We start from the raw sequence: 26,727 nt of genomic DNA, 5'->3' as shown, positions 1-26,727 counted from the left end.
AATAGCCAGGATAGCCAAAATAGGTCTGTTTCCCACGAGAAGCTATTTATTTTTTATTGTTAATTCCAAAATCTTATAGCAAGTCAATGTTCCAAATTTATCTGGACCCTTAATCTATTTATAACTTTCTTAGATCAAAACCTTTCTTAGCTTTTTGCTGTTTATTTCAAATTCTTTAAGTTCTTAAGCTTATAATTATTTTTCATTTGTTTAGAGTTGAAGATAAAACTCATTCAATGAAGGCTTTTCAAACTTGTCATTCTGAAGGTCTCTAATAGCTTTAAGGTGATTAATAGGCGATTTCCTAAAGTGATTAGAAAGTGAGGTTTGTGAACTTAGTGTCCTTTAAAAGTCTCCACTGCAGTTGAGATCATGGCTTATCACTTTGTCTCCCAGCACTCAAATCCACAGAAAACTGTTATCCTGTGGTCTCCTCACAAGGAACAGCTGTCCAGAAGACATGTTGGTAATCACCCATCCTCTCCTTATTTAGCGAGGTTTGAAGGAACTGGTCTACTGATTGGTTCCTTGGTCTTTGCCGCAGACGTTGTCTCCAGTTTCACGGAGACATCTCCAGTTCTCCATACCTCCCCCAAAAGTCCAATTAATTACTTGGTATTCTGTAGTTAGAGTTAACAGCCTGAAGGGTGAAAAGAGATCTTAATCAGTTAACTGACTATGAGGACATTAATACATTAGTTTCTGAGAGAAAGATGGAGAACAAAGAAAGTCAGGGAGAAGCAGGAGGTTTCAAGAAATTATTTACATACACAGCATACACAGAATTCAGCTATAAACAGAAAAATGATTTTAAAAAAATTACAGCATGCTATAAGACTTCTTCCTAAGGCAAGAGGATGAGGGGTTCAGAGTAAGTAACACTGGAAAAAATTAGCTTTCTCACCAAGCAAATAGGGCAAAATGTCTGGTACATTCCCATATGTGTGCTGAAAAGGCAGACATCTTGCAGAAGTGCAGCTTAAAGAAGAGAAGGTAATATTTTCAGGGAAAAAATGGGAAACGGATTTCTGTTTAGAGGAAGGGGACAAGAATCAACGTTCCTGGCTTGCATCTTAGGAGTCAGGGGCAATAAGACTGACTTGGCTTCTTTGGATACAAAGAAAGGAATGAAGAGAAAATGAATGACAGCTGCTGATTTGAATATGAGTCCTGGGTTCTTCTCTTGGATTGTGAAGGGCCAGTTTGATGCTATCCTTGGGGAATTTAGCAGATACAAAGAAAACAATACCAAATTCATATTTGAGGAGTTTGAGAAATAATTTTATTTATTTGTTTGTTTTATTTGTAGGCTGCCCAACTCCCAAATGACCCTGGGCAGCTTTTAACTTGGAATTAATATATATGTATGTATGTATGTATGGCCCATATGGTCCTGTAGCTTGGTGGCTATGATGCCTGATAGGACTTTCCATGTTGTGGGGAAGCAGGTTACTGGCTGGTAGTTGGACAGTGTTGTTCCTAGTGGAAGTCCTTCATGATCTGCACTGTCCTTCCTTGTGTTAACCAGTCTGGGTGGGAGTCCTTGGTGCTCTCTGAGCCTTGTTGTTTTCTTGCAGACATTTCATTGCCAGACTAGGCAACATCTTCAGTGCAAAGAGGGAGTGGGCCTTGCTCTCAGTTTATATACTGTGGCTTGCCCTGCTTGTGTTGGTAGGGGTGTTGTTCTCTCCTTGGGAGTTCTTTGATTGGGCTGTTGTTTGCTGCTTGGTTGATTGACTGAGTTAATAGTTCCTTGATTAGGGTGTATTGTGCTGTTTGATTGTTCATCTGGTGTTAATCCTAGTGTTGATTTTTGCATATCTGGGTGTTGATTGCTGGCCAGGGAGTGTCCTGGTCTTTTTGCTTTTCTATTGTCTCTTTTGAATGGTATGTAAATGTTGTTTACCTCTATGTGTCTGTTGATGGCTGCTCTGTCTGAGTGCCAGGCTTCCAGGAATTTTCTGGCGTTTTTGGATTTGGCTTGGTTTAGAATGCTCACAGTTTCCCAGTTGAAACTGTGGTTGAGTCTGTCCATGTGTTCAAATCTGCTATCCTTTTACCAAAGTCAGTGATGCAATTGGAGAGATAAATGTTTGCATCCTTTGGTAATGCAGCTTGTGTGGAAGCTATATGACTTCTGTCATCTTGGCTCATTATAATATTGTTTTAGTCTGTAATGCTTCCATTTTTCTACCAGACTGGGGTCCTTTCCAAGCTAAATAGACATCTTGCTTGCCTTTTTCTAGTGCTTAAGAGTTCTGGCTTCTCTTTTTGCTTGTTGGCCTCATGGATATTTGTTGGCCTCATGGATTGACCAAAGTATTGAGGCTGGGCAAATATTTTGCCAGTTAGGAGTGCATTTTAGGGACCTGTGCAAATAATCAGGCAAAAACCAGATGATGCTAGTGGGATGAAATGTTCAAATCAAGCCATTGAAAGAAGTCAGAACAGAGTTATGAGGAAGACCAAATGCTTTGAACAAAATTATATGAAGAAATGTTGGAAAAATTGGCATACAGTTACCATAGAGATATGGTAAGACAAACATGTCTAAACATGTTTAAATGCTGTCAGAATGCTGTGGCAAGAAAGATGAAAGAAACTAGTTTTTTTCTCTATTTTCTCCAGTGAAGATGAGACATTCTAAAAAATCCCAAGGATGTTTGATGAAACACTATAGGTAAAGAACTACTTTCTAAAGACTTCATATCCTGATTCTTTGCAAAGCCAAGCCACCATGCACACAGCTATAAAATGTTAACTGACACAACAGGTCTTTCCCAAATAAACAAATTCATTCCTTTGCTTCCCCAAAGTATAAAACAATGCAGTAAGTACTCTGGTACATTCCTTTTTATTAAATGCTGGCAGTGATTAAAACTTGCTATTCAGGAGTGTGCAACAGCCCTACATGCTAGAAAGCCTTGTAAAAGGATCTTTTTCCCAGGACAATTCAACTCAGTTAAAGTCCATGGGAAATGCAATGCTGCAGTTACATTGCCCAAAATGAACACACTTCTGAGAAATGGGCAGACATACCTTTGCATTTCTAAAAGACTGATCTGTAATGATTTCATATAAATGTTTTCAAGCAGTGATGTTTTAATAGAATCTTAGTTTATGCCTTCCAAATGTATTGTAGTCCTAGCTCATTTGCAGAATGCCATTTTCAGAAGGCTGCTTCATAAAGATTAACTTGTTCACTGTAATATGTTATGAAATGTTTTCTGTACTTAAAGCTATTTATTTCATATGTGTGTGCCTTCAAGTCATTGTTGGCTCCTGGCAACTGCCTGGACTAGTCCCTGCAGTTTTCTTGGCAAGGTTTTTTGGAAATGGTTTGCCCTTCCTGCCTTCCTAGGGCAGAGAGAACGGGACTGGCACAAAGTCACCCAGTTGGCTTTGTGCCTAAGGAGGGGCCAGAACTCATGGTGTCTCAGTTTCTAGTGTCTCAGTTTCTAGCCCTTAACTACTATACCAAAGTGGCTTTCTATTTATTTAATACAATTAATTAATTAATTATATGTTTAAACTGCTTTTCAGGATTACATCCTCACAAACTAGTAATCATGAAGCAAAATCAGTTAACAGCCACACTAGCAAGAATACTTACCTTTTGAGGTTGCTTTGAACAACATGACTAATAAAATGAACACAAAAATATTTCCAGTGTTTTCCCAAACTCCTGTACAGATGGGACTAAACGCATATCAGTATTGTGGTTTACCATATTAAAGCTAATGCTGAGGATGTTCTTTATTAATAGCAGTTTATGTTGCTTAATGGTAAGAATTCAAGCAGGACTTTCTGTATAGATTTTAGTGAAGATGGCCCTTCAGAAAGGCCAGTATTTCTCAACCTTGGCAGCTTGAAGATATATGGACTTCAGCTCCCAGAATTCCAATGGGGATGGTTCCTTTCATGGTTTATTTAGCATGGCATCAGAACCAAGACCCGTAGTTTCTTACACTCTGAGTAAGCCAGACCTGCCTGAGAGAAGACACCATACCCTAGGCAGAAATGTATGGTAGCACATGAAATATGCTTACACAATTTGGAGTCAAATCTGCCTCTTCTATGATTTTCTTAACTCAGTATTTCTTAAATATAAGTTGTGTCCAGTGACCTAAATTTTATTCCAGGGAATTTTGTGTTGCTTATTTTTCCTTTCAGCATTTGCAGTTATACTCATTTTGATATAATTAATAAATATTCTTGAATTAATTCTAAGAAGACTGAACCTGTGATTTTGGTACTGATCAATTTCACTTGCTAGAATGGGTACAGCAGGGGGAAATACAGATTTAAAGAAACAAGCTGGTGTCTGTAGATGTTCAAAAGCAGATTTGATTAGGTTGCTGTGCTGACTTTAGAGACCCAATCTCTGAAGGCCACTGAGATAAGGGATTTACTGAAGCTGTGTTGTGCCTGATAGGAAAATGATTTTTACATCCTATAAGTAAAGCCTTTTTTCTTCTTCCATATATTCTCAGCACACAGATCCTATGGCGCATTGTCCTGTATGGGTTAATTGTAATGGAAAGTGCTATTTTCCAATCTTTAACAGGCAGAAGTTTTCAGGGTTGTATCCATTCACCACCTTTCACATCCAAAATTGAACCTACCATTCTTCAGCATAATTTCATTATAACCTTTGTGATTAAAACCATGGTATATTATGCAAGGTTTGTTGAATGAATCATAATTGCCAAGTCTATACAGCATGTTCAAAGAAGATTTAAGAGAAATTCACATGAGCAGAATGTGGAATTTTTATGCTTATTTAGTGATGAGGTAGTAAAGAGGCATATGTGAAGATTCTGTCTTTCATTTTTCACCCATTTTTCTAGTGGTCTGCATCTTCTCTATTCCCCAACTCCCTCAGTTGCCTACCTCCCAAGAGAAGTAATTCCTTAGGCTTATTCAATTGCAATGCTCATGTCATTTATGGTGGGAAAAATTTGTCCTTGATTAATTTTTTACCAAATTTTAAACTCTGAATTCTTAGGATTTGAAGTTGTATTCAGCAGATATACAGCCTGTGACATCTGCAGTAGAACTGGCTATCCTTGATATCTAAGACTTTTATTTTGATTTGTTATTTATGTGGGTATCTAGTTTGTAAATGAGGTTTGCAGAATATGCATTACAGATTAATTTGGATCTTTCCTTGTGCCTGTTCTGAATATATGGCTATTTAAAATTGTATGCAATCTTTAAAGGCTGCCTTGCAACACTAAGAAATAATAATAATAACAACAACTACAATAGCTGTCAATTATTCTTAACAGATTGGCAGATTTCTGGCAATCAGTAGCTTCTGCATTAAAGTTTTAGCATTGATGTTTATTTATATGTTTTGTAGACGAAGAGTGTTGGCCATATCAGATGGCATTGAACACATTGGGAATCTCCGCTGGGAACTGGCACTATGCCTTCTGGCTGCCTGGACTATCTGTTATTTTTGCATTTGGAAAGGAACAAAGTCAACTGGCAAGGTAAAAGGCATTGTGTGCTACAATTCATATTACATAATAGTTATATAAACGATACCTATGTCTTTAACCTTCTGTATTCCCTTTCCTCTACTTATAAGTCCTGGGGACAGTTTGTGACTTATCCCCAAGATAAGCTTTCTTCTATTTAAAATGAAACCCTGGTGATCTGTCTGAGCTCCTTCAACTAATATAAAATGTGACACTTCCATGGAGAATTTATTAACAAGAAACTGGGTGAATCAATTTTTAAAATAGGTATTTTAAACAATGTTTGTTTTTCTTTAAACATTCAAACAAAAAGGACTAGATTGTAAAGTTGTTTTTGCACATCATGGTAATCCAAGATGTGAAGAAGTCTAACTTAGTATGAATGAGTTGTATGCTAATTCACATGGCTCAACTGATCCCTACCAACTATATGCCTCTGATGTGTAATCAGCTAAACAAGGATAGAAATATCTCTTGTGATTTTTTTTATGATGATGATGATGTGTGATCCACAAATTCTGGCTTGTCCTCCAAGGAAAAGCTAAGTATGGCTTGTTCTTGGCATCTCATTCCTGGCTTTTTTGGGAGACACAAGCCAGTTATCCTGTTTTGCAAACCACAATACATAAATCATGAAAGGAGCTTCCATGGTTTCTTTAGTCACTCACTCTGGCAAACTATAATATAAACTAGGGATAAAGTTTGGATTAGGATTCTGCAGTTAGTTTCCAATGGGATGGATATAATTTAAAGATTTAAGATGCAATTAAATGTTCTGCACAAGGGCTAGCTTTAATCAAAATGATATCTGCTAGTATTTTGCCTATTGCTTTACCAAACAAATATAAATTATTCCCTACAGATGAAAAGCAGGTAAGAGGCAAACTGTAACCATTGTCATTTGGAACCATGTGGGATATCCCAGTGAGTTGCAGCAATTTGCAATCCCTTTGACTACATACATTGTGCCTTTTAGAATTATAGCATAAGAAAATGCCAGTATAGCCAGAAGATTTCATTGCAGTGATTTTGAGTATCTATGTAGTATTGGAGTTAAGGTGTTGGACTAGGATTGGGAAAACTCAGGTTTAAATCAATGAAGCTTAAATCTGAGGAAGCTCCAGCTAGTGAAGCCTCCCAGATGACTTTGGGCCAATCACTGTGGTTTGGAGAATGCTATGGATTCTGCCCTGAGTTCTTAAAGCGAAGGACGTTTATGTGTCTTATGACTGAATATGTATATGTATGTAATGACTGCATTAAATTTACCATTAAGTTTGATTCATACATGATTTTAGTAGAAATCTCTTTAATGGAAAGTAGCACACAGAACAGTGGAAAAAAAGTTGCAAATGAAAGTTCCTGCATTTTCCCCAAGTTAAACGACCCAATGAGTACAAGCTCCCTCCCTGTCTCAGGCATGCAGCCCCCCTCTTTGTGCCAGTCAGCTCAACTCCATGCAGATGTCTCCAATGGCTCGGTAGCTTGACCTTGGATACCAGAGATAGTCCAAACAAGATGTTTTCACACCCCTGGCATGTTTCCCCTCCCAACTCCACTGACCCGCAAGTCCCAACACGTGTTAAGTCCATTCATGCATGCAAGTCCAATCAGATGTTCTGGGAACTTGTGATCAGGGAGCATGACAATGTATATGTATATGTATATATGAGAAATAAGCTAACTAGTAGGGAAATTTTTCTTCAGTTTATATTTGAGAGAAATAAAATAAGGAACATTGTTTTAATTGTAGTTATGTGATTGAGCAGTGTTTCTTAACCTTTTTTTCCTCAGGACTCCTTCCCGCTTTTAAAAATTATGGAGGACCCCAAAAGAGCTTTTGTTTCTATAGGTTATATTTATTGATATTTACTGTATTAAAATTAAAATTGATGTATTCATAGAATATTTATTTATTGAATCATGTAAAAATAACAGTATTAAACCCATTAGATTTAACATAAATAAAATATTTTCCATGAAAAAAAACTCTTTTCAGCAAATAAAAAACAATATGCAGACCTCTGAGAGTGTCTTGGGGGACCCCCAGGGGTCCTAGGACCACACTTTAAAAAACACTGGTGTAGAGCATTACTGGCTTCCTTTAGAATAAGTGCAGTGTACTGCCTTGCATATACAGTATGGTTTTATAAGAAGGTATTTTTGACTGAAAAGCAACCCATAGGGATGAAGTGGAAGCAAACCAGAATAATTTTACATAATTTCAGCAAACTCCCTGTGGTTGGGAACAGTCAAACACTTAAATAACATGTAGCAAAAGATGTCACATTTCTGTTTTCATCTTCTCGCTGTTTGCACAGCATGGTTAAGAAGTCCTAGCAGCTGCATTTGCATGATGTGTGAAAGTAAGTTTTAATTCTTTGCATGTGTGTAGCTTAGTATTTTGTTCGAACCAGCCCATTTGGGTACATTATGCTTCCATCTAATGTGTGAGCTCAGAAAATGAGTTAATTCAGTAAACAAATGTGTTGTGTGAATGCTGTCTTTATCCTGCCCACAATGGACTAGGTTCCATCACTTCCTTCCATTTTCTCTTTCAGTTTGAAAAATGAAGAAAGTGAAATTGAAAGTTCTTTCAGTTATAGAGTGAACATCTTATCTATTTACCTTATCTCTCTGTCTGTATTAAGGACAGCTTTGAGCTAACATACGGAGCTCAGCCTGTCATTTCTGATTAATAGTCTAACTGAATCATTATTATCTGCTAAGTGACAGCACCTTTCAAGGATTTTTTTAGGCTTGAGACAGGGACCTTGTCATGAAAAATGTGTTTAGCCAATAAGCTTTAATCCCTGCTGAAGAAATATGCTCTCAGAATCTCAAAATCCCCACCTCCTTTATCACCCTGGTCTTGCATCTCAGCTGCAAAACTTAGAACATAATGGAAGAGGTACATCTTTTTTTCCTAAGGCCATTTTCTCGCTAGTGTCACCCAGCCATTGTAAAGAGTATATGGGTACTCTAAACACCTGTTTAGAGCTGCAAAAATCTAGGCAGCCAATAAATGTCAGCAAAGGGTTAGAACTTTATGTATTCTTAGGTCCCATTTAGTGGCCATCTAGATGTTTGCAGTCTGGATTGGTAACCCTAGTTAAAAAAAAAGAAAAGCACACACACAACTTGTCTCTGTAGCTTTTTTCCATCCATTTCCAGTTTCACTGATGTTTAGAAATTAGGTTCATAGCAAATAAATGAAAGGCAGCTTTAAATTTATCTATTTAATTCATCAAATTTATATAGCTGCCCATTTCACAGACATGACTTTGGGCAGTGTAAAATAAAACAAATATAAAGCAACAATTTAAACAATTTAAACACAAATATAAATAAGACTGCAGGAGAATGGACCAGCATCCTACACACAGTGTGGCCATCTTATGGGCTCCCTATTTCCCTGGGATCCCGAAGCCTGTTGGAAGAATGATGTTTTGAGGGATTTCCTTAGTGCCAATAGCGTTGGGGCTAATCTCACCTTAGGGGGGATGATGTTCCAAAGGCTGGGTGCCATGGCAGAAAGGGCTGGCTTTCTGGGTCCCATCACATGAAACTCTTTAGCAGACAGGACCTGATGGGATGGTTAGAAGTAACCAGGGACAGGCGGTCCCTCAGATAACCTGGCCTCATGCCATGTAGGACTGTAAAGGACAAAACCAGCACCTTGAATTGGACCGGAAGCAAACCGGCAACCAGTGCAGCTTGTGGAGTAGAGGTGTAACATATGCCATTCTAGGGACACATATAACTTCCTGCATCACCACATTTTGCACCAGTTGAAGCTTGCAGATGCTCTTCAAGGTAAATGTAGTTCTTCCTCCATTGATGCAGTGCTGATAAAGGAAAGTGGTATGTTGGGAAGAATTAATAAGGGTTAAAGTTAGGGTTAGGGCTAGGGCTGAATTCTAAAATGGGATTAATTTTTATATCCATACATAAGAATTAAATGCAAGTCAAAAGAAAGGGTTTATCAGAACCTGAGCTCCGTCTGAACACTCTATGAAAGGTATTCATGCTCCTGGGTCTTTTTTTAGGCAGTCAGAGATGAATCCTCACTGTTTTCAAGTGAGCCCTTGTACAGCTCAGAGACAGCTGCTTTGGTAGGCTTTAACCCAGTGGTTTTCAAATGTGCAACTTTACGATGCAGCTTCTTCAACTCCGAGAATTCCCCTGCCAGCATGCTGGCTGGGAAATGCTGGAAACTGAAGTCCACACATCTTAAAGTTGCCAGGTTTCAAAAACACTGCTTTAACTTGTAATTGAGAAAGGGCCTTAATTAGATAACTAGCATGAACAAGCAGCAAAAGAAAATGTTTTCTAATGAAATATTCATGTTTGTAATTTCCCAGTTAGAATGATCTACCTTCATATTTTACATTTTTATAAAGAGGTACTTTGGTATTAATCATAGGCAGCTCTTGATTTTAATGCAGCTTCTTTGAGATTTAGTCTACGTTTAAAGAATCCTAAGTGGACATGCCGTGAACAATTTAACAGAAGCTGTTCTAAACAGCAACGTGCCACCAATAATTTTTTTGGCTGTGTTTTTTTTTTAATATCTTTGCTTAGCATTTAGAAGGCTGCTAGTTTGAAACCTGGCTAAAATTGCTATTTTTCCTTTTCCTGAGCAAGGTATTCACCCCACCCCCACTCTGGTATTTGTTTTTCTTAACTAAGTCCAGGAGTGTAACATTTTACCATTTACTTACCTGGGGAGGTGACTGGACATCTTCTATATACTAGACACAATTATAGCCACTGTGCTATTTCAGCATGGATGGTAAAGGGAAGTGCAGAAGCTATTAGAGTGCATGGTAGGCACTGACTCAGTTGAAGGGATATTCTTTCCACTGCAAAGTAGCCGATGGACTGTTGTGGTTAGCCTGCAACAAATTGAAGCCTGCTATCCCAAATGGACAAGACTGCTCAAGTTGACATAATATGAATGTAGTATCACTGTATTATGGAAGAAATGGTGAGAAGGCACAGTGGTGTGGTCCAGTTTTTCTCTCTTTGCAGATGTAAAATACATTTCTCTATACCCATGCTTAGAAAAGGTTATTTAGACAAGCTGTTGCATTTCACATGCAATCACTCTTGCTTGGGGTGGGGGTGTTGTCTATATTGTAGTAATTAAGATACAGTGAACAACATGGACTCTCTAAGTCTGACACCTGCAGAGGGGAGCATGTGCAGCAAGCATGCTAGGAGCAATGTCTTACGAGAAAATGTCTTGAGAGTTGTGACCACTGATAAAATATGCCATGAAGTTTATACTCCCTGTCCTGTGAAAATATTTATGAAGGTGGTAAAAGGTCCCAGATACCTTGAATCTCAAGTTAGATCTGAAGATCCAGAAGGTGCTATGCAGCAGCCAGCCAACAACGGGGGGTCCATCCGCTGTCATTTAAGGGGTTCCTGAAGCGTTATAGTTTGGTATGCTTTCTTTCTCCTCTGTAACTCTTTTAACTTTCATTCAATAAAACCTCTTTAGCATTTGCACTAGTTTGAGCCTATTGTCTTTGCATCCCAGAACCTAGCTGCTGTTGCCAACACAGTCAAAAAGGGTACTTCAGAAGTAGAGCAGAAAAACATGTTCTGAGGTCACTTTGACAGTCAATGAGGACATCATCTGTTTCAAAAAGAATTGTCTAAATTATGGGCATTTTTTTTTCTTAGGGACACCAGTAATATCATATAACCACAATTCCCAATATGGTTTTGGGACTTAAACAGGTTTCAAACTGATTCATCTCAGTGGGGTATGTGTGTATGTGTGTGTACACTTAGAGTATAGTGTGTGTGTGTGTATTGAAATCCAGAACACATTGTAGTTAATGATTTTGTATTGCTTAAAGTCAACAGGTTTCAATGACTGCTTTTCTTATAAATTGGAATGCAAGTAAGTGTGCCTATGCTAGAATGCTAGAATGCAAAATCAGCGAGAACGATAAAGTTAGGTTAATGTTCACTTATGTGAAAGGAATATATAATTCCCTAAAGAAAGAAGATTACTTTAATTCCCAGTGATCCTCGCTGAAGTAATGTATTTCATTGGTATTAACATATCTGCACTGTACCAGACTGAATTAAACAGCTTTGTGGATTTTATCTTTATAAATTATTATTATTATTATTCAGAACAACATGAAATCACAGCTGCCAATTCTTTAGCTGGTGTTGGCCTTCATTCACATTGAGTTCTTCCCAAGAACCTAGGATGTCGTAATGTACTGGTGTAGCATATGTGTGGATCCAAGCACTGTGGCCTTTTGTAATTGACAGATAGAAATTTTGTCAATGCGCAGATTTTCTAAGTGCCGTCCAAGGTGTTTTGGAATGGCACCCAGTGTGCTGATAACCACTGGGACCACCACTGCCAGTTTATGCCATAATCTTTCAACTTTGATTTTCAGACCTTGATACTTTGTCATCTTCTCCAATTCTTTGTCTTCTATTCTACTGTCCCATGGTATTGCCACATCAATTATCCACACTTTCTTCTTTTCAACCACAGTTCAATCTGGTGTGTTATGTGCCAAGTCCTTACCAGTTTGTATTTGGAAATCCCACAATATTTTAACCTGTTGATTTTTTACTACTTTTTCAACTATATGCTCCCACCAATTTTTCATTACTGGCAAATGATAATTTTCACAAATGTTCCAGTGAATCATTTTGGAGAGTGTGTTAAGTCATTGTTTATAGTCAGTTTCTGCAATCTTCTTGCACAAATTGAGTATATGATCTACTGTTTTTTCTGCTTCTTGGAACAATCTGCACTTCGAATCATTTGTTGATTTTTCAGCTCTGGCCTTGATTGCATTAATTCAACTAGCTTGCTCTTGAGCAGCCAATATCAAGCTTTCAGTTTCTTTTTTTAATGTTCCAGTTGTAAGCCACTGCCAGGTTTCATCTTTATCCACTTTCTCCTCAATCTTTTGTAGAAATTAACCATGTAATGCTTTTCCTTGCCAGCATTCTGTTCGTGTTTTTATTACATCATTTCGATAATCGTGTTTTATTTCCTGTATATTCAATAAGTTCCAATTTTTAACTTGTATCAATGCTTGTTCTTGATTGTCTTTTACATAATCAGCCAGTGCATTCTTTGATAGCTTGTTTGACTTGAAGTAAACCTCTGCCTCCATTTCTGCGGGGCAGGTATAATCTATCAATATCACTATGGGGATGTAATGCATAGTGAATAGTCATGAGTAGGGTGAGGATTTCTATGACCTAAAAATGTTAGAAATATGCAAGCATTTGTGACCTTAAAACCGTTTAAATATGACCAATTAAAACAAAAATACGACCTTTAAAGCAAAACTATGACTTTACAATTTTTCTGAAATTAGCACCCAATTTTTAAAAATCTGTGCTCACACACACACACACACACACACACACACAAATCAAAAGGTTTATTCTTCTTCACTTCCAGAGCAGAAGTGCTAGTATTGAAGGAATCAGATGAACATTTTGAGAGTAAAATGGTCATCCCTGGATTAGTTTTCATTAACAGCAGAAATGCATTGGATGACCACATGCATCTTGAGGTTATCAAACTCAAAACTCCTTCTTTTGTCCACCAGTATGTTCTTGTATCTGGAGAAACTCCATTCAACATCACAAGAGGAACAAATCTGAAAAAAAGTAAACTCATCTGGGTAAAATTCTGGCTTGAAGTCTTCAAATTTTGCTTTGAGTCCATTTAGAACATTACTTATTTTGCAAAGTGTTGAATAACCCAAAATAGATTGCAGCACTCTCCGCAATTTATCACTAATTTTTTCAGCCACTTTCCCCTTTGCTTGCTTTAAATCACTCTCAGTTTGTTTTACAATGTTCAGTGCATCACTAAGTTCCATTCCTACAGTTTCAAGGCGGGTGATTGCTCTTGATAATCCATTGAAGTTGGATCCTATATATGCTAAGTTTCCAGCCAAGTTTTCAGAAAAGGAGTTTTGCATAATCTTGATGGAGGAAGATTCACAACAGTCAAGTTCTTTAACTATCTGCTGCAAAGAAGCATAATTTGTGAAATAATACATAGCCGCATCTAGCCAAGTCCCTCAAAGGGTCACAACAGGTTGGGGAGGAAGAGCCAAAGTAGGAGAAATTTCTTTGAACTTTTGTACTCGAAGTAGAGTTTTAATGAACATTTTTCCCCATTTGAAATTATCTTATCTACATCAGGATAATTGCTTTGAATCTCTTCAGCCATTCTGTGTAAACCATGTTCAAGGCATATGATATGGATCATTTTTGGATAAAGAAGTTTAAGTCCCTTGACTGCTTTAGTCATGTATGGAGCAGCATCTGTTACAAAGAGAAGGATATTTCCCCTTTATATACCATCTGGCCAGAGTAAATGCATAGAATCGTCAAAAAGCATAGCAATAGTGGAATTGTTTACTTTTTGTAGAGTTTCACATGTTAGAAGAAATACCTCACGAGGCTTGTCACATTTCAGAGTGCCAATGATAACATTGGCTACATATCTTCCATTTACATCACTTGTTTCATCTATTGAAGCCCATATCTTATTGTTGTCAACAGCAGAGCTTATCTTTCCTAACACATCTTCATAGCAGGCAGAGATGTAATTTTTCCTTACAGTTGATTCATTTGGAATCGGGTAACTGGTGTACTTCTCCAAAAAAATGTCTGAGGCTACCACTACCTAATTCCCTCAAGGGAATATTTGAAGTAATCATAATTGTACAGAGAGCCTTACAAAATTCTGACTGGGTATTTGATGAACCTGCAATTGAAGAAGCTCTCTCGAAAAGGACACGTTGCCTGTTCTCAGTGAAGGTAAACCTTGCTAAACAACTCTTGTGTTTTGCGGTGTCACAATGTTGTTGCATATTAAAACACTTTTGGATCGATACCTTAACTTCACATAATTTACAAAACAAAATATCACCTTCGCTACTGAAAATCTGCTCCCCAAATTCTTGAACAAGATGCCATAATTTCACACTTGCTGAACATCTACTTTTAGGCATGTTGAAATCAGATTGTGGCTCTCACATGACTCCACCACCTCAAACACACACACACCTGAGTTGGGGAGCAAATGAGAAAAAGTAAAAACGGAAACAAAAGGGAAATTCTCACTCTTTTTTTCAGGCCTAGTCAGCGGAGAAGCCTCTGCCTGCTGAAGTCATTTTAAAAAAAAGGTTGCTCTCCCTCTCTTATGCTCACGCACGCACGCGCACACACACATACACACACACACACAGAGCCCTGAGTTGGGGAGCAAATAAGAAAAAAAAAAAAACCAGGCAAATTCTCACTTTTTTTTCAAGCCTGGTCAGGGGAGAAGCCTTTGTTCCCACCTCTCTCTCTCTCTCTCTCTCGCACACACACATACACCCCTCCCTGAGTTGGGGAGCGAATAAGAAAAAGAAAAAAAAAAAGGCAAACTCTCACTTTCTTTGCTGGCTCGAACTTGCTGGCTTATCAGGAGGGTTGCCAATGACCAAAATATGACCAAAATAACACATTTGTTACAAAATTAAGCAGAAATATGATATAACACCTTTAAAAAGTCAAAATATGACTTTTCAGGCAAAATAAAAAGCATCTAATTCTCACCAGATTACTCTAAAACATGTTTTAACTTCTAAATTCAAATAAAGGATTCCAGAAAAAATATGACATGTCATAGAAATCCTCGCCCTAGTCATGAGTTTTCTTGTTTTTTAGTCCAAACTGTCTAGTTCAGCTTGTGTCTGGTTAATAATTCCAGCAGTGTATTGTATAACAGGTATGGCCCAGATATTGATGGTTTTGATGGTGTTTCCACCATTCAATTTTGTCTTTAGCAATTTTCTCACTCTTTGGATGTATTCTTTACTAATCACATTTTTAACTTCTTCTTCCCCCTCCCCCTCCCCCTCTTCTTCTTCTTCTTCTGCTTCTGCTTCTGCTTCTTCTTCATGTTACCTTCAAATGGGTATTATAATTAATATGCCTTAATAATATATTGATATCTTATATCCCCCTTAAGATATCGTTAATTCTGATTCATTATGATTCATTGTATATCTTATCGTGTCATGGAGTCCTAAGTGTGTGTCAGTACATGGCATATACTTTACATCCTAGTTGGTGGAATACAGAAACAGCATGTTGGTTTAAAAGACAGTCTATAGATTATAGATCCTAGTTTACATAGAATAGCATAAGCATGCCTGGGCAAACCTGGGCTTTGACTGCCTTGTGGCATGCTATCTAATACATGCCCAAACCGACCATTTCTCTCCTTACCATTAGCACAGAATATGGCACAGATATAACTAAGCCTGGTAACCCTTGTCTATCTTGCTGAAGTGTTGACTGGGGCCATGGTGGGAAGCAGAATTAACAAATGAAATAAAAGAGGAATAGAATAGTGAACAACATGAAGAGACATTTTATCATGTTTGGTGGACATGTAAAAAAGCCAAAAAAAATTGGATAGAAATACATATATTGATTCAGAAGATTCTAAAGATTAAAGTAGAACTGAAACCAAAGACTTTTCTTTTGAGACTAATGGATAGGCAACTAGAAAAAAGTCATGGAACTTTGTTTTTATTGATAACAACTGCAGCAAGACTATTATATGCTCAAAAGTGGAAAGGTTCAAGACTACCCACAATGGAAGAATGGTTGATGAAGATGATGGAGCTTTGCAGAGAGGGCTAAATTAACTTTCTTGATCAGAGAAAAGACATATCTACATTTATGGTTGACTGGAAACCCCTTAGAGACTTTTTTCAGGAAATGGAAAAAAGATATGCTTATGACTTGTGGTTCTGATGATTAGGAAAAAAATGGATAATAGAAAAAAGTGAGCTTTTTTTGTAATCATACAGTAAGAGATAATTTTGTAATCATACTTATATTTTCTGCAGAGAAAATTGGAAGCTTCTTTCGGGGTTTTTTTTTTTATGCTTTCTCAGTGCACTTTTGTTTTTCTTTTTTTCCTCCCTCTCTTTCTTTGTTCTCTCTGTTGTGTATTAGTTTGTGTTAGTTTTTATGTTCTCTTTAAAACTTTTAAGAAAATTTATTTTAAAAAGACATAAAAGAGGAAGAGAGGGGTCTGTGAGAGAAAGTGCGTGAGAGAAACAAAGAAAAATGGAAAGATACATAGATGTGGATGAAAGTAATCTGATATTGTGGAGTGCAGGTGATGCATACATAAATGGAAGTGAAGGTAGGTTTAATTATGAATGAAAAAGCTAAAATAGATGTCAGAAACGATGGATTGTAGATGAGTATGAAAGTAGAATCCTTAGATTGGGTCACGTTTCATGTTATGCTTCAGTGAAAGGTGATAATGGAAGAACTACAGACTTGGGGAAAAATTGTGCAAGATTCTAACTGAATGCGATTCAGGGGAAAATATTATTCTGCTAGGTGACATGAACGGATATATGGGAATGAAATGAGAATGATTAGGCCATTCAGAGACACAAGAATGAGAATGGTAACTGGAAGAATTTGTTTAGAAGAAGGTCTGTTTGTTTCAAATACCTGGTTTAAGCATAAGTGTGTTTATGCATATACATGGCAAAAGAATGACTATAAATCTAAAAGCATGATTGGTTTAATTGCTTATTATCAATGACATTGACAGGGGAGCAAAAGAGGTCAGATGGATGTCAGCAGCATCGTGGCATTGCAACACAAGTCCTGCTTCTTTTCTATGTGTGTTGCAGTGTTACATTCATGTCCCAAAGGGGTAGGCTTTGAGGAGTAACATCATGCCACTGCTTTTGTCAGAGTGACAAAAGTGGCAAGTTCCTGTGGATGCTGCTGCTTAATAGGACAGATTGAGATAATTAGTGATGTATACAAGAGCGATGAGAGGCTCTGGATGTGGGACAGACCAGGTTTTGTAATGTCAGGAGTGGAACTTGGGGAAAATGGACATGGAAGAAAAGGGAAAATGTGACAGAAATGAAAGTTTAGAGTAGAACAATGGTAGAACAAGGCATGAGCCATATTTATAAAAGATAATCTCTCAACAGAGTGAATGGAAAGTGATAGTTAGGAAAAAGGATGTAGAAGCTGCTTGGAATAGAGTGAAAGGAAATATGTCGCAGAATGTCACTGAAGTGTGTGGAGATTTTCTAAGAGAATATGAAAAATTATCCTTGATGGAATTATGAAATGAAAGAGGCATGCATGAGAAATGCATTTAAGAGAATGATCGTGGCAAAAGCAGGATTGGGAGAACATATTATGCAATGTAATATCAAGATGAATAGTTAGAAGCAGAGAATATGGTCAGACAGCAAGAACAATTCATATTACAAGAGACAGAGAAAATGCAGAGTGATTTTGATGGCAATAAAAATGGTTTTGTATGTTGAGGAAGAGGGATAAACAAGGATCCTCCAGAAGAGTGAATAGAATTAAAAATAAAAACAGCGAACTTATTAGGGATGAAACTGAAGTGAAGAAACGCTGGAAGGAGCATTTTAGATATTTGTATGAGCATGACTGTGATATGTTCGTTTATTATTTATTGATTTATAAGTGTTTCTATACCGCCACATGCAGTCAACTGTAAAAACTGGGATTAAAACAAACGCTATAAATGTTGGTATCCAAGAATTAATTGATGAAAAGGAAGAATGTTGAAAAATTGAAGGCTGCAGGTGTGATTCTATAACAAGATAAATGTTAAAATATGGATGAAATTTGTTTATGGACTGGCTGTCTGCCTTCTTTAACCTGTATGTGAAGACCACATCTGTACCTGACAATTGGAAGAATGTCATTGTTGTTCCCCCACACAAAGGCAAAGATTGCAAAAGTAAGTGCAATAACTACAAGGGATCAGTTTGTTTAGTGTATCTAGGAATGTGTTGGCACAATTTTAATTGAAAGAGCAAAAGAAGTAACGGAAAGCAAAATTTGGAAAGTGCAGTGTGTCTTTATGCCAGACAGAGGGTGTATAGAACAGATTATTCATTTTCAGGGGTAATTAAATATGAATGTGACAAAGAAAGTTTACTGTACATTTGTGATTTACAGAAAAAGTATGATAAATTGTATAGGCTTGAATTACAGAATGTTTTGCACAAAAAAGAGAGTTGAAGATTGTTCGTTAAATGTTCTAAGGGTAATATAGTGGAATGAGGGAATGGCCCTGAGGGACAGGAGGAAGATCCACTACCAAGACAAAGGTCAGATAAAAGAAACGCGAGTCCAGAGCAGAAATTTAACCTGAGAAAACATCTCAGACAAAACCTCCCCTACTTCTTACAAAAGATAAAGGGAGGGAAGGGGAAGCGCATTCAGATTTGCAAGATTCTGTTAATATACCTTTATAATACATGTAATATTGGCCTGCATGCCTTTGGTTTCCTAGTCTGGTCTACCTTGAAGGGCTAAAAGCAGTGCATGATGGATGTAAAGCATGCATGAGAATAATGGAAAATGCTTAGCTAATGGTTCAGCATTGAGCAGGGAAGAAGAGGAAGATTTATGAAGAGCAGATCTTGAGAAAAAAATGTTTAATGTGTTTATGGATAAATGTATAATGAATGAATTTGGCAGTGTCAGAGGCAAGTTGAAGACATGAATACATGTGCATTTTTGTATGCAAATGATGCTGTGTTGTGAGGCTGAGAACTTGAAACTTAGATAGATTGTGTGATGCAGTGAGGAGGATGTATTGAAGACCAACGTAGTTGTGTTTTACAGGAAAAGTTAGGGTTAGGGTTACTAACTTTAGGGTTATAGGAAGTTTTTGTACATTGGTAGAATATTTACTGAAGACAGGAAAATGGAGGAATTTTAAGGTGTGCAGAAGCTGTTTGAAAGATAATGGATAACATTTGCTGCAATATTTTGTTGCAAGGAATGAATATTTGTTAGAATAAGCTAAAACAATTGTTTATAAGTGTGTACTTTGCCTAATTTATAGTAGAAAGAGAGTGTGAGCTGAGTCAGGAAAAACATAAAGGTAAGTTGGAAATGGGGAATTGGTACTTAAGGAGCTTTGTGGTAAAAGAAGAAATAACATCAATAAGTGATTAATGATTGTGGAATCAATATGTAAATGAATGACCAGTACAAAAGAAAAACATTGATGTGTTTTTTTTTCTATATGGAGAGATTGAATGAAGATTGAATTGCACACCAAATATATGAAGTTAGATTGAATGGTTTGAGATGAAGAGAAAGCTTGAAAAAGTTGTGGTTATAGGGAATTGAAGAGACCTTAGAAGTTTAAAAAATGAAAGATAATGTATGAATTGGTGTATAGATGTGGTGGAATCAGGAATGGCTTGCAAAAAAGGGAAAGGTATGGAAGAGATATTGGATAATTGAAAGTGTTGGTCTAAAAGAGGGTCTTTTGTTTATTTATTGATTTAGAAAATGTGTACACTACGGCAGCCCATCTTGAATACATAACTCTGGATGGCTAACAATCAATTTACAAAAAACAAAAAAAAATCCATAACTAAATAAAGTTAAAATCCAATACAAAGAAAAAAAAACTGAGATACCTTATAACAAATTTACAGAACAGACCCACATATATTGGGTTCCCCTAAAATCCCAGCCCTAAAAACTGGGGGGAAAGCCATGTCTTAATGGCTTTCTGGAAGGCCAAGAGGGTCAGGTCCTCTGAAGCGGGGGAGGGCTGTGACAGAGAAGGAACATCTCCTTGGTTTCATAAGATGACACTGTTTAATAGAAGGCACTTGGGGCATGCTGACCTTGTCAGATCTGGTGGAATGGGCAGAAACCCTTGAGATAGGCAGTCCCACAAATGTGGCCCCATGTCATTCAGGGCTTTAAAAGTGATATCCAACACCTTAAATTCCATTTGGAAGCATCCTGGAAGCTAACTCAGCTCGCACAGTAATAATGTCACCCAGGCAAACTTTGGAGCACCCCAAACTGCACATACTGTTCCATCTTGGATCAGTTGAAGCTTTTGTGAGTTCTTCAATGGCATTGCAGTAATCCAGTCAGGTAGTGACTACGGCATGAGTGACAGTGAGCAGAGCATTTAAGTTCAGGAACAGGCACAAGTGCACGAGATAAATTCATACAAAGCCCTCCTGGCTATAGCTGCTACCTGCTCTTTGAGCAGGAGCTATAGGTCTAGGAGGACCCCCAGATTGCACACCAGCTCTGTATGGGTGAGTGTAACCCCATGAAGAGTTAAAGATGAAAAAATCACCAGATCCAGAGGCTGCCAAAATCCAGAGCCACTTGGTTTTTGCTATGCTTCCTCTTATTTTTTTTTATCTCATGCCTTTAACTTCTTTTGCTGACTATTTCATACTCCTTTTATGTCTGTCTGTGATATCATTGTCCTGAGTAAGACAACATATGCTGTTTTACAGAGCATATGAAACAAATAAATTTTAGAAATCACCTGTTGTTGTTTATTCGTTTAGTCGCTTCCGACTCTTCGTGACTTCATGGACCAGCCCACGCCAGAGCTTCCTGTCGGTCGTCAACACCCCCAGCTCCCCCAGGGACGAGTCCATCACCTCTAGAATATCATCCATCCATCTTGCCCTTGGTCGGCCCCTCTTCCTTTTGCCTTCCACTCTCCCTAGCATCAGCATCTTCTCCAGGGTGTCCTGTCTTCTCATTATGTGGCCAAAGTATTTCAGTTTGGCCTTTAATATCATTCCCTCAAGTGAGCAGTCTGGCTTTATTTCCTGGAGGATGGACTGGTTGGATCTTCTTGCAGTCCAAGGCACTCTCAGAATTTTCCTCCAACACCACAGTTCAAAAGCATCGATCTTCCTTCGCTCAGCCTTCCTTATGGTCCAGCTCTCGCAGCCATATGTTACTACAGGGAACACCATTGCTTTAACTATGCGGGCCTTTGTTGTCAGTGTGATGTCTCTGCTCTTAACTATTTTATCGAGATTTGTCATTGCTCTTCTCCCAAGGATTAAGCGTCTTCTGATTTCCTGACTGCAGTCAGCATCTGCAGTAATCTTTGCACCTAGGAATACAAAGTCTTTCACTGCTTCTACATTTTCTCCCTCTATTTGCCAGTTATCAATCAAGCTGGTTGCCATAATCTTGGTTTTTTTGAGGTTTAGCTGCAAACCAGCTTTTGCACTTTCTTCTTTCACCTTCATCATAAGGCTCCTCAGTTCGTCTTCGCTTTCAGCCATCAAAGTGGTATCATCTGCATATCTGAGATTGTTAATGTTTCTTCCAGAGATTTTAACTCCAGCCTTGGATTCCTCAAGGCCAGCTTGTCGCATGATGTGTTCTGCATATAAGTTGAATAGGTAGGGTGAGAGTATACAGCCCTGCCGTACTCCTTTCCCAATCTTAAACCAGTCTGTTGTTCCGTGGTCTGTTCTTACTGTTGCTACTTGGTCGTTATACAGATTCTTCAGGAGGCATACAAGATGACTTGGTATCCCCATACCACTAAGAACGTGCCACAATTTGTTATGGTCCACACAGTCAAAGGCTTTAGAATAGTCAATAAAACAGAAATAGATGTTTTTCTGAAACTCCCTGGCTTTTTCCATTATCCAGCGGATATTGGCAATTTGGTCTCTAGTTCCTCTGCCTTTTCTAAACCCAGCTTGTACATCTGGCAATTCTTGCTCCATGAACTGCTGAAGTCTACCTTGCAGGATCTTGAGCATTACCTTACTGGCATGTGAAATGAGTGCCACTGTTCGATAGTTTGAACATTCTTTAGTGTTTCCCTTTTTTGGTATGGGGATATAAGTTGATTTTTTCCAGTCTGATGGCCATTCTTGTGTTTTCCAAATTTGCTGGCATATAGCATGCATTACCTTGACAGCATCATCTTGCAAGATTTTGAACAGTTCAGCTGGGATGCCGTCGTCTCCTGTTGCCTTGTTATTAGCAATGCTTCTTAAGGCCCACTCAACCTCACTCTTCAGGATGTCTGGCTCTAGCTCACCGACCACACTGTCAAAGCTATCCCCGATATTGTTATCCTTCCTATACAGGTCTTCTGTATATTCTTGCCACCTTTTCTTGATCTCTTCTTCTTCTGTTAGGTCCTTGCCATCTTTGTTTTTGATCATACCCATTTTGGCCTGGAATTTGCCTCCAATGTTTCTAATTTTCTGGAAGAGGTCTCTTGTCCTTCCTATTCTATTGTCTTCTTCCACTTCCATGCATTGCTTGTTTAAAAATAATTCCTTATCTCTTCTGGCTAACCTCTGGAATTTTGCATTTAATTGGGCATATCTCCCCCTATCACTGTTGCCTTTTGCTTTCCTTCTTTCTTGGGCTACTTCTAGTGTCTCAGCAGACAGCCATTTTGCCTTCTTGGTTTTCTCTTTCTTTGGGATGTATTTTGTTGCCGCCTCCTGAACAATGCTGCCAACTTCTGTCCAGAGTTCTTCCGGGACCCTATCTACTAAGTCCAGTCCCTTAAAGCGATTCTTCACCTCCACTGCATATTCCTTAGGAATCTTAGTGAGCTCATATCTAGCTGATCTGTGGGTCTTCCCTAATCTCTTTAGTCTGATCCTAAATTGTGCAAGAAGAAGTTCGTGATCTGAACTACAGTCAGCTCCAGGCCTTGTTTTTACCGACTGTACAGATGTCCGCCACCTTTGGCTGCAAAGGATGTAATCAATCTGATTTCGGTGTTGTCCATCTGGTGAAGTCCATGTATAAAGCCGTCTCTTAGGTTGTTGGAAGAGAGTGTTTGTTATGCAGAGTGAGTTGTCTTGGCAAAATTCTATCAGCCTGTGTCCTGCTTCGTTTTGTTCTCCCAGGCCATACTTACCTGTAATTCGAGGTGTCATTTGACTGCCCACCTTAGCATTCCAGTCTCCTGTGATGAAAATAACATCTCTTTTAGGCGTGTTGTCCAGTAGGTGCTGCAGATCCTCATAGAACTGCTCTACTTCAGCCTCTTCAGCATTTGTGGTTGGGGCGTATATTTGGATCACTGTGATGTTAGATGGCTTGCCCTGAATTCGAATTGAGATCATTCTGTCATTTTTTGGGTTGTATCCAAGCACTGCTTTAGCCACTTTACTATTAATTATGAAGGCTACTCCATTTCTTCTGTGGTCCTCTTGTCCACAGTAGTAGATCTGGTGGTCATTTGATGTGAAGTGGCCCATTCCAGTCCATTTCAGTTCACTGACGCCCAGAATGTCTATCTTTAATCTTGACATCTCACCAATAACCACATCCAATTTGCCCTGGCTCATAGATCTTACGTTCCAGGTTCCGATGGTGTGTTGATCCTTAGAACATCGGATTCGCCGTTCACCACCAGCACCGTCGGCCGCTAGCCGTCCTTTCGGCTTTGAGCTAGCTGCGTCATCACGTCTGGGGCTAGTTGAGCTCATCCTCTGTTCCTCCCCAGTAGCATTTTGACCATCTTCCGACCTGGGGGTCTCATCTTCCGATGGTATACCGACATATCTCTGGTTGTACTGATCCATTTAGTTTTCACGGCAAGAATACTGAGGTGGGTTGCCATTACCTTCCCCAGGGATCGCATTTAGTCTGACCTCTCTGTCATGACCTTCCCGTCTTGGGTGGCCCTTCACGGTTTAGCTCATGGCATCATTGAGGTGCTCAAGCTCCAGCACCACGACAAGGTAACGATCCTTTGCTGAAGAGAAATCACCTACATAAAAGTTATTCCTCCAAGGGAAAAAAAGCTATATTCGTCCCTACAGTCTTCTGCCTATTGATATTCCATGGGAGAATATGAAATTTTATTTCTTGAAAAATCTTTATCTGCCAATAAATCCTGCTTTTTGGTGAGGATTCTTATATATACTATTAAATGTGCACTCTTTTTAATAATGAAATAGTGCTTTCTTAAAGTTTGGATGTTACAAACCAGATTTGTATTCTGAATTTTTCTTCCTTTCTTTACATAATGCTTAACCTGATCTAATTTAAACATCAAGGTTTTGGTTAACACTGTGAACAACATCCTGTGATGATGCTCATTGCTTTTTTATTCTTTGACTTCTCCTTTAGAAGATAAAAAAAGGCCAAGGTTCTCAGGTTGCATTTCATATAGACAGACCACAAAAGAGTTTCTGTAAGAGTTTATTATTTTCTTAAGTTTCTTAAGTATTCCCTTTGGAAGGATAATGCATGCAAGGATGTTTAAACTTGTTTGGTATGATATGTAAACATGAGTATTATTTGTTGATTGTTTTAACGCTTGAAAAATTGGTTAGCCTTTTTAATTTACATAATAACAAATGTTGTGGCACCTTAAAAACTGATAAATATATTATGAGATATATTCCTATAATTTATATTATTTTTTTAATGGCAATATTGCATTGTGTTGCTTGCACACTGTCTCTTGCCAGGAAGACATTCTGGACGTCAAAGTCTGACAACTTTGAGAGAAAATATGATGTTAGTTTCTGGGGAGACTATTAATAATTTGATTGAAATCCTCAGACTAGCAATGATGAATTCAGTTTGAATGCTGAGATGGAGTTGGGGAAAGGGGGGAACAGTTGGAGCTACAGCTGGACTACAGATTTGCCAATTGCTTTTCATTGGAGGGGGGGCAGGTCTTTCCATATTTAAAAAAGAGCAAAGAACAAGAAAATTACCACCATATGGGGCTGATAAAACCTAACATCTGCACATTCTCATAACATTTAGAAAACATGCCTGTGTACCTCTTATCTTCTACCCCTGTAGTGGTCCCATCAGAAGGAGTTAAGCTCCTGTTGCCAGCAGTTAAGACTCTGTCCCTGGTTCCAGACAGAAAATTTATTTTTTTCAATAGTAGACTATATAAAGACTCTAATGGATTCAATGAGGCATAAAGAAAGTGTAAAGGGACAGCTGAAGAAAATAAAAGAGAAAGATGTGCGGAAAAAAAAAAAAGGAACTGAGGGCCATTGTAAGGCTTTAGGAAAAGGAACTAGGCAGCAATGATTATATCTCCTGAAGTGTCTTTTGTTTTGGGTTGAAGTAAGAGAGGAGGTCCTTCATAGTGAGGCTTTAACATGCAGCCCAAGATTGATCTCTGTATTCAGAGAAGGAAAGTAGAACATTCATGAGATGCATGCAGAGTTTTAGGCTTTCCAGCCTTCTCTATCTGAAGTTTTAAAACACTGAAAATGTTTCTCTCCCTCTCCTTCTCCCTCTCCCTCTCCCTCTCCCTCTCAACACACTGCTGAGTGCTTAAGGATATCTCTGAGCTGCTAACATGGAAATCTTCATGCAGGTCTAGAATATTTTTTCAGTCAACTGCAATCTGCACTGAATTGCAATAATACATAGAAACTTTTATCCCCCCCCCCCACATCCCAGCTTGGTTCTTTGTCTCAGATAGCTTTTTTAAATTGGCATTCCACTGTAGAAACTAATTGAAGTTCAGTCTAATAGACATGAAAAGAAATGCAGCTTTAAGATAAAAAATCAGCTGCATTTGTTTAGCTATAAAAATACAGGCATAGGGAAACTTGGAGGTTATTCCTACGTTACACGTGCTTATTTGTGAGCCTGTGTACTTGGGATAAACACAGTGTAAATTGTAGTCATACAAATCTTCATCTTATTTAAATAGATCTTTTTTTTTTTCTTTTCTGTAACACAAGCAGTAATTTCATTTATCCAAGGTTCTGGCCTCCCTGTTTTCTATAATACAGTGAAAATAATGAAGTATAATGAAATAAGTTGATCCCATGATATATAAGTAAAAGAGGAACAGAAAATAACATGTTATTTTAATATTAAATTGCCTATTTGGTCTAGTATTAATAATCTTGTTTCAATCTGCATTGTTCATATCCTTTCATATAGATATAATTACATGTGAATATTAAAATTTGAACAAGTTGCAGTGAACATTTTTGTAGGCATTTTGAGCATGCTGATCAAAGTGCTAATTATATGCAGATTAGAGAAAGCTGAATGATTTTTGGCATGCAACAAAGAAAACTAAATGGAAGCCTTAAACTGAAATTATAATAGGGACTTTAACAACAGATAGTTTGATATTCTTGAATCATGGGAAACCATGGGGGAGCAAGGAAGGGTCAAATAAAGAATGTACAGTACAATGCAAACTCCGCTCTTTTTGTACATGCATTGCAAAACCACACACATGTATGTAAGCAATGGAGTTGGCATCACAATGTCATGATACATGTCTTTTCATTTTGGCAAAACCTCTGGAGTCTGTGGATCTCTGTACTTCCCAGTCTGAAAATGGAAGTATCAGCATTTAGAAACC

General features: G+C 38.0%; 1 protein-coding gene across 1 annotated transcript in view; it reads left to right on the top strand.

Annotated features, from left to right (window-relative positions):
* SLC6A11 (solute carrier family 6 member 11) overlaps positions 1-26,727 on the top strand; it is a 102,373-nt gene that overhangs the window by 23,695 nt on the left and 51,951 nt on the right. The window contains exon 6 of the mRNA XM_063291851.1: positions 5,366-5,498. Within this exon, the coding sequence (XP_063147921.1) occupies positions 5,366-5,498 (133 nt within the window). The remainder of the gene's footprint in view (positions 1-5,365; positions 5,499-26,727) is intronic.

This window comes from Candoia aspera, chromosome 2, assembly GCF_035149785.1.
Source record: "Candoia aspera isolate rCanAsp1 chromosome 2, rCanAsp1.hap2, whole genome shotgun sequence".
Classification (NCBI taxonomy): domain Eukaryota; kingdom Metazoa; phylum Chordata; class Lepidosauria; order Squamata; family Boidae; genus Candoia; species Candoia aspera.
This window is presented reverse-complemented; position numbering and strand designations above follow the sequence as displayed.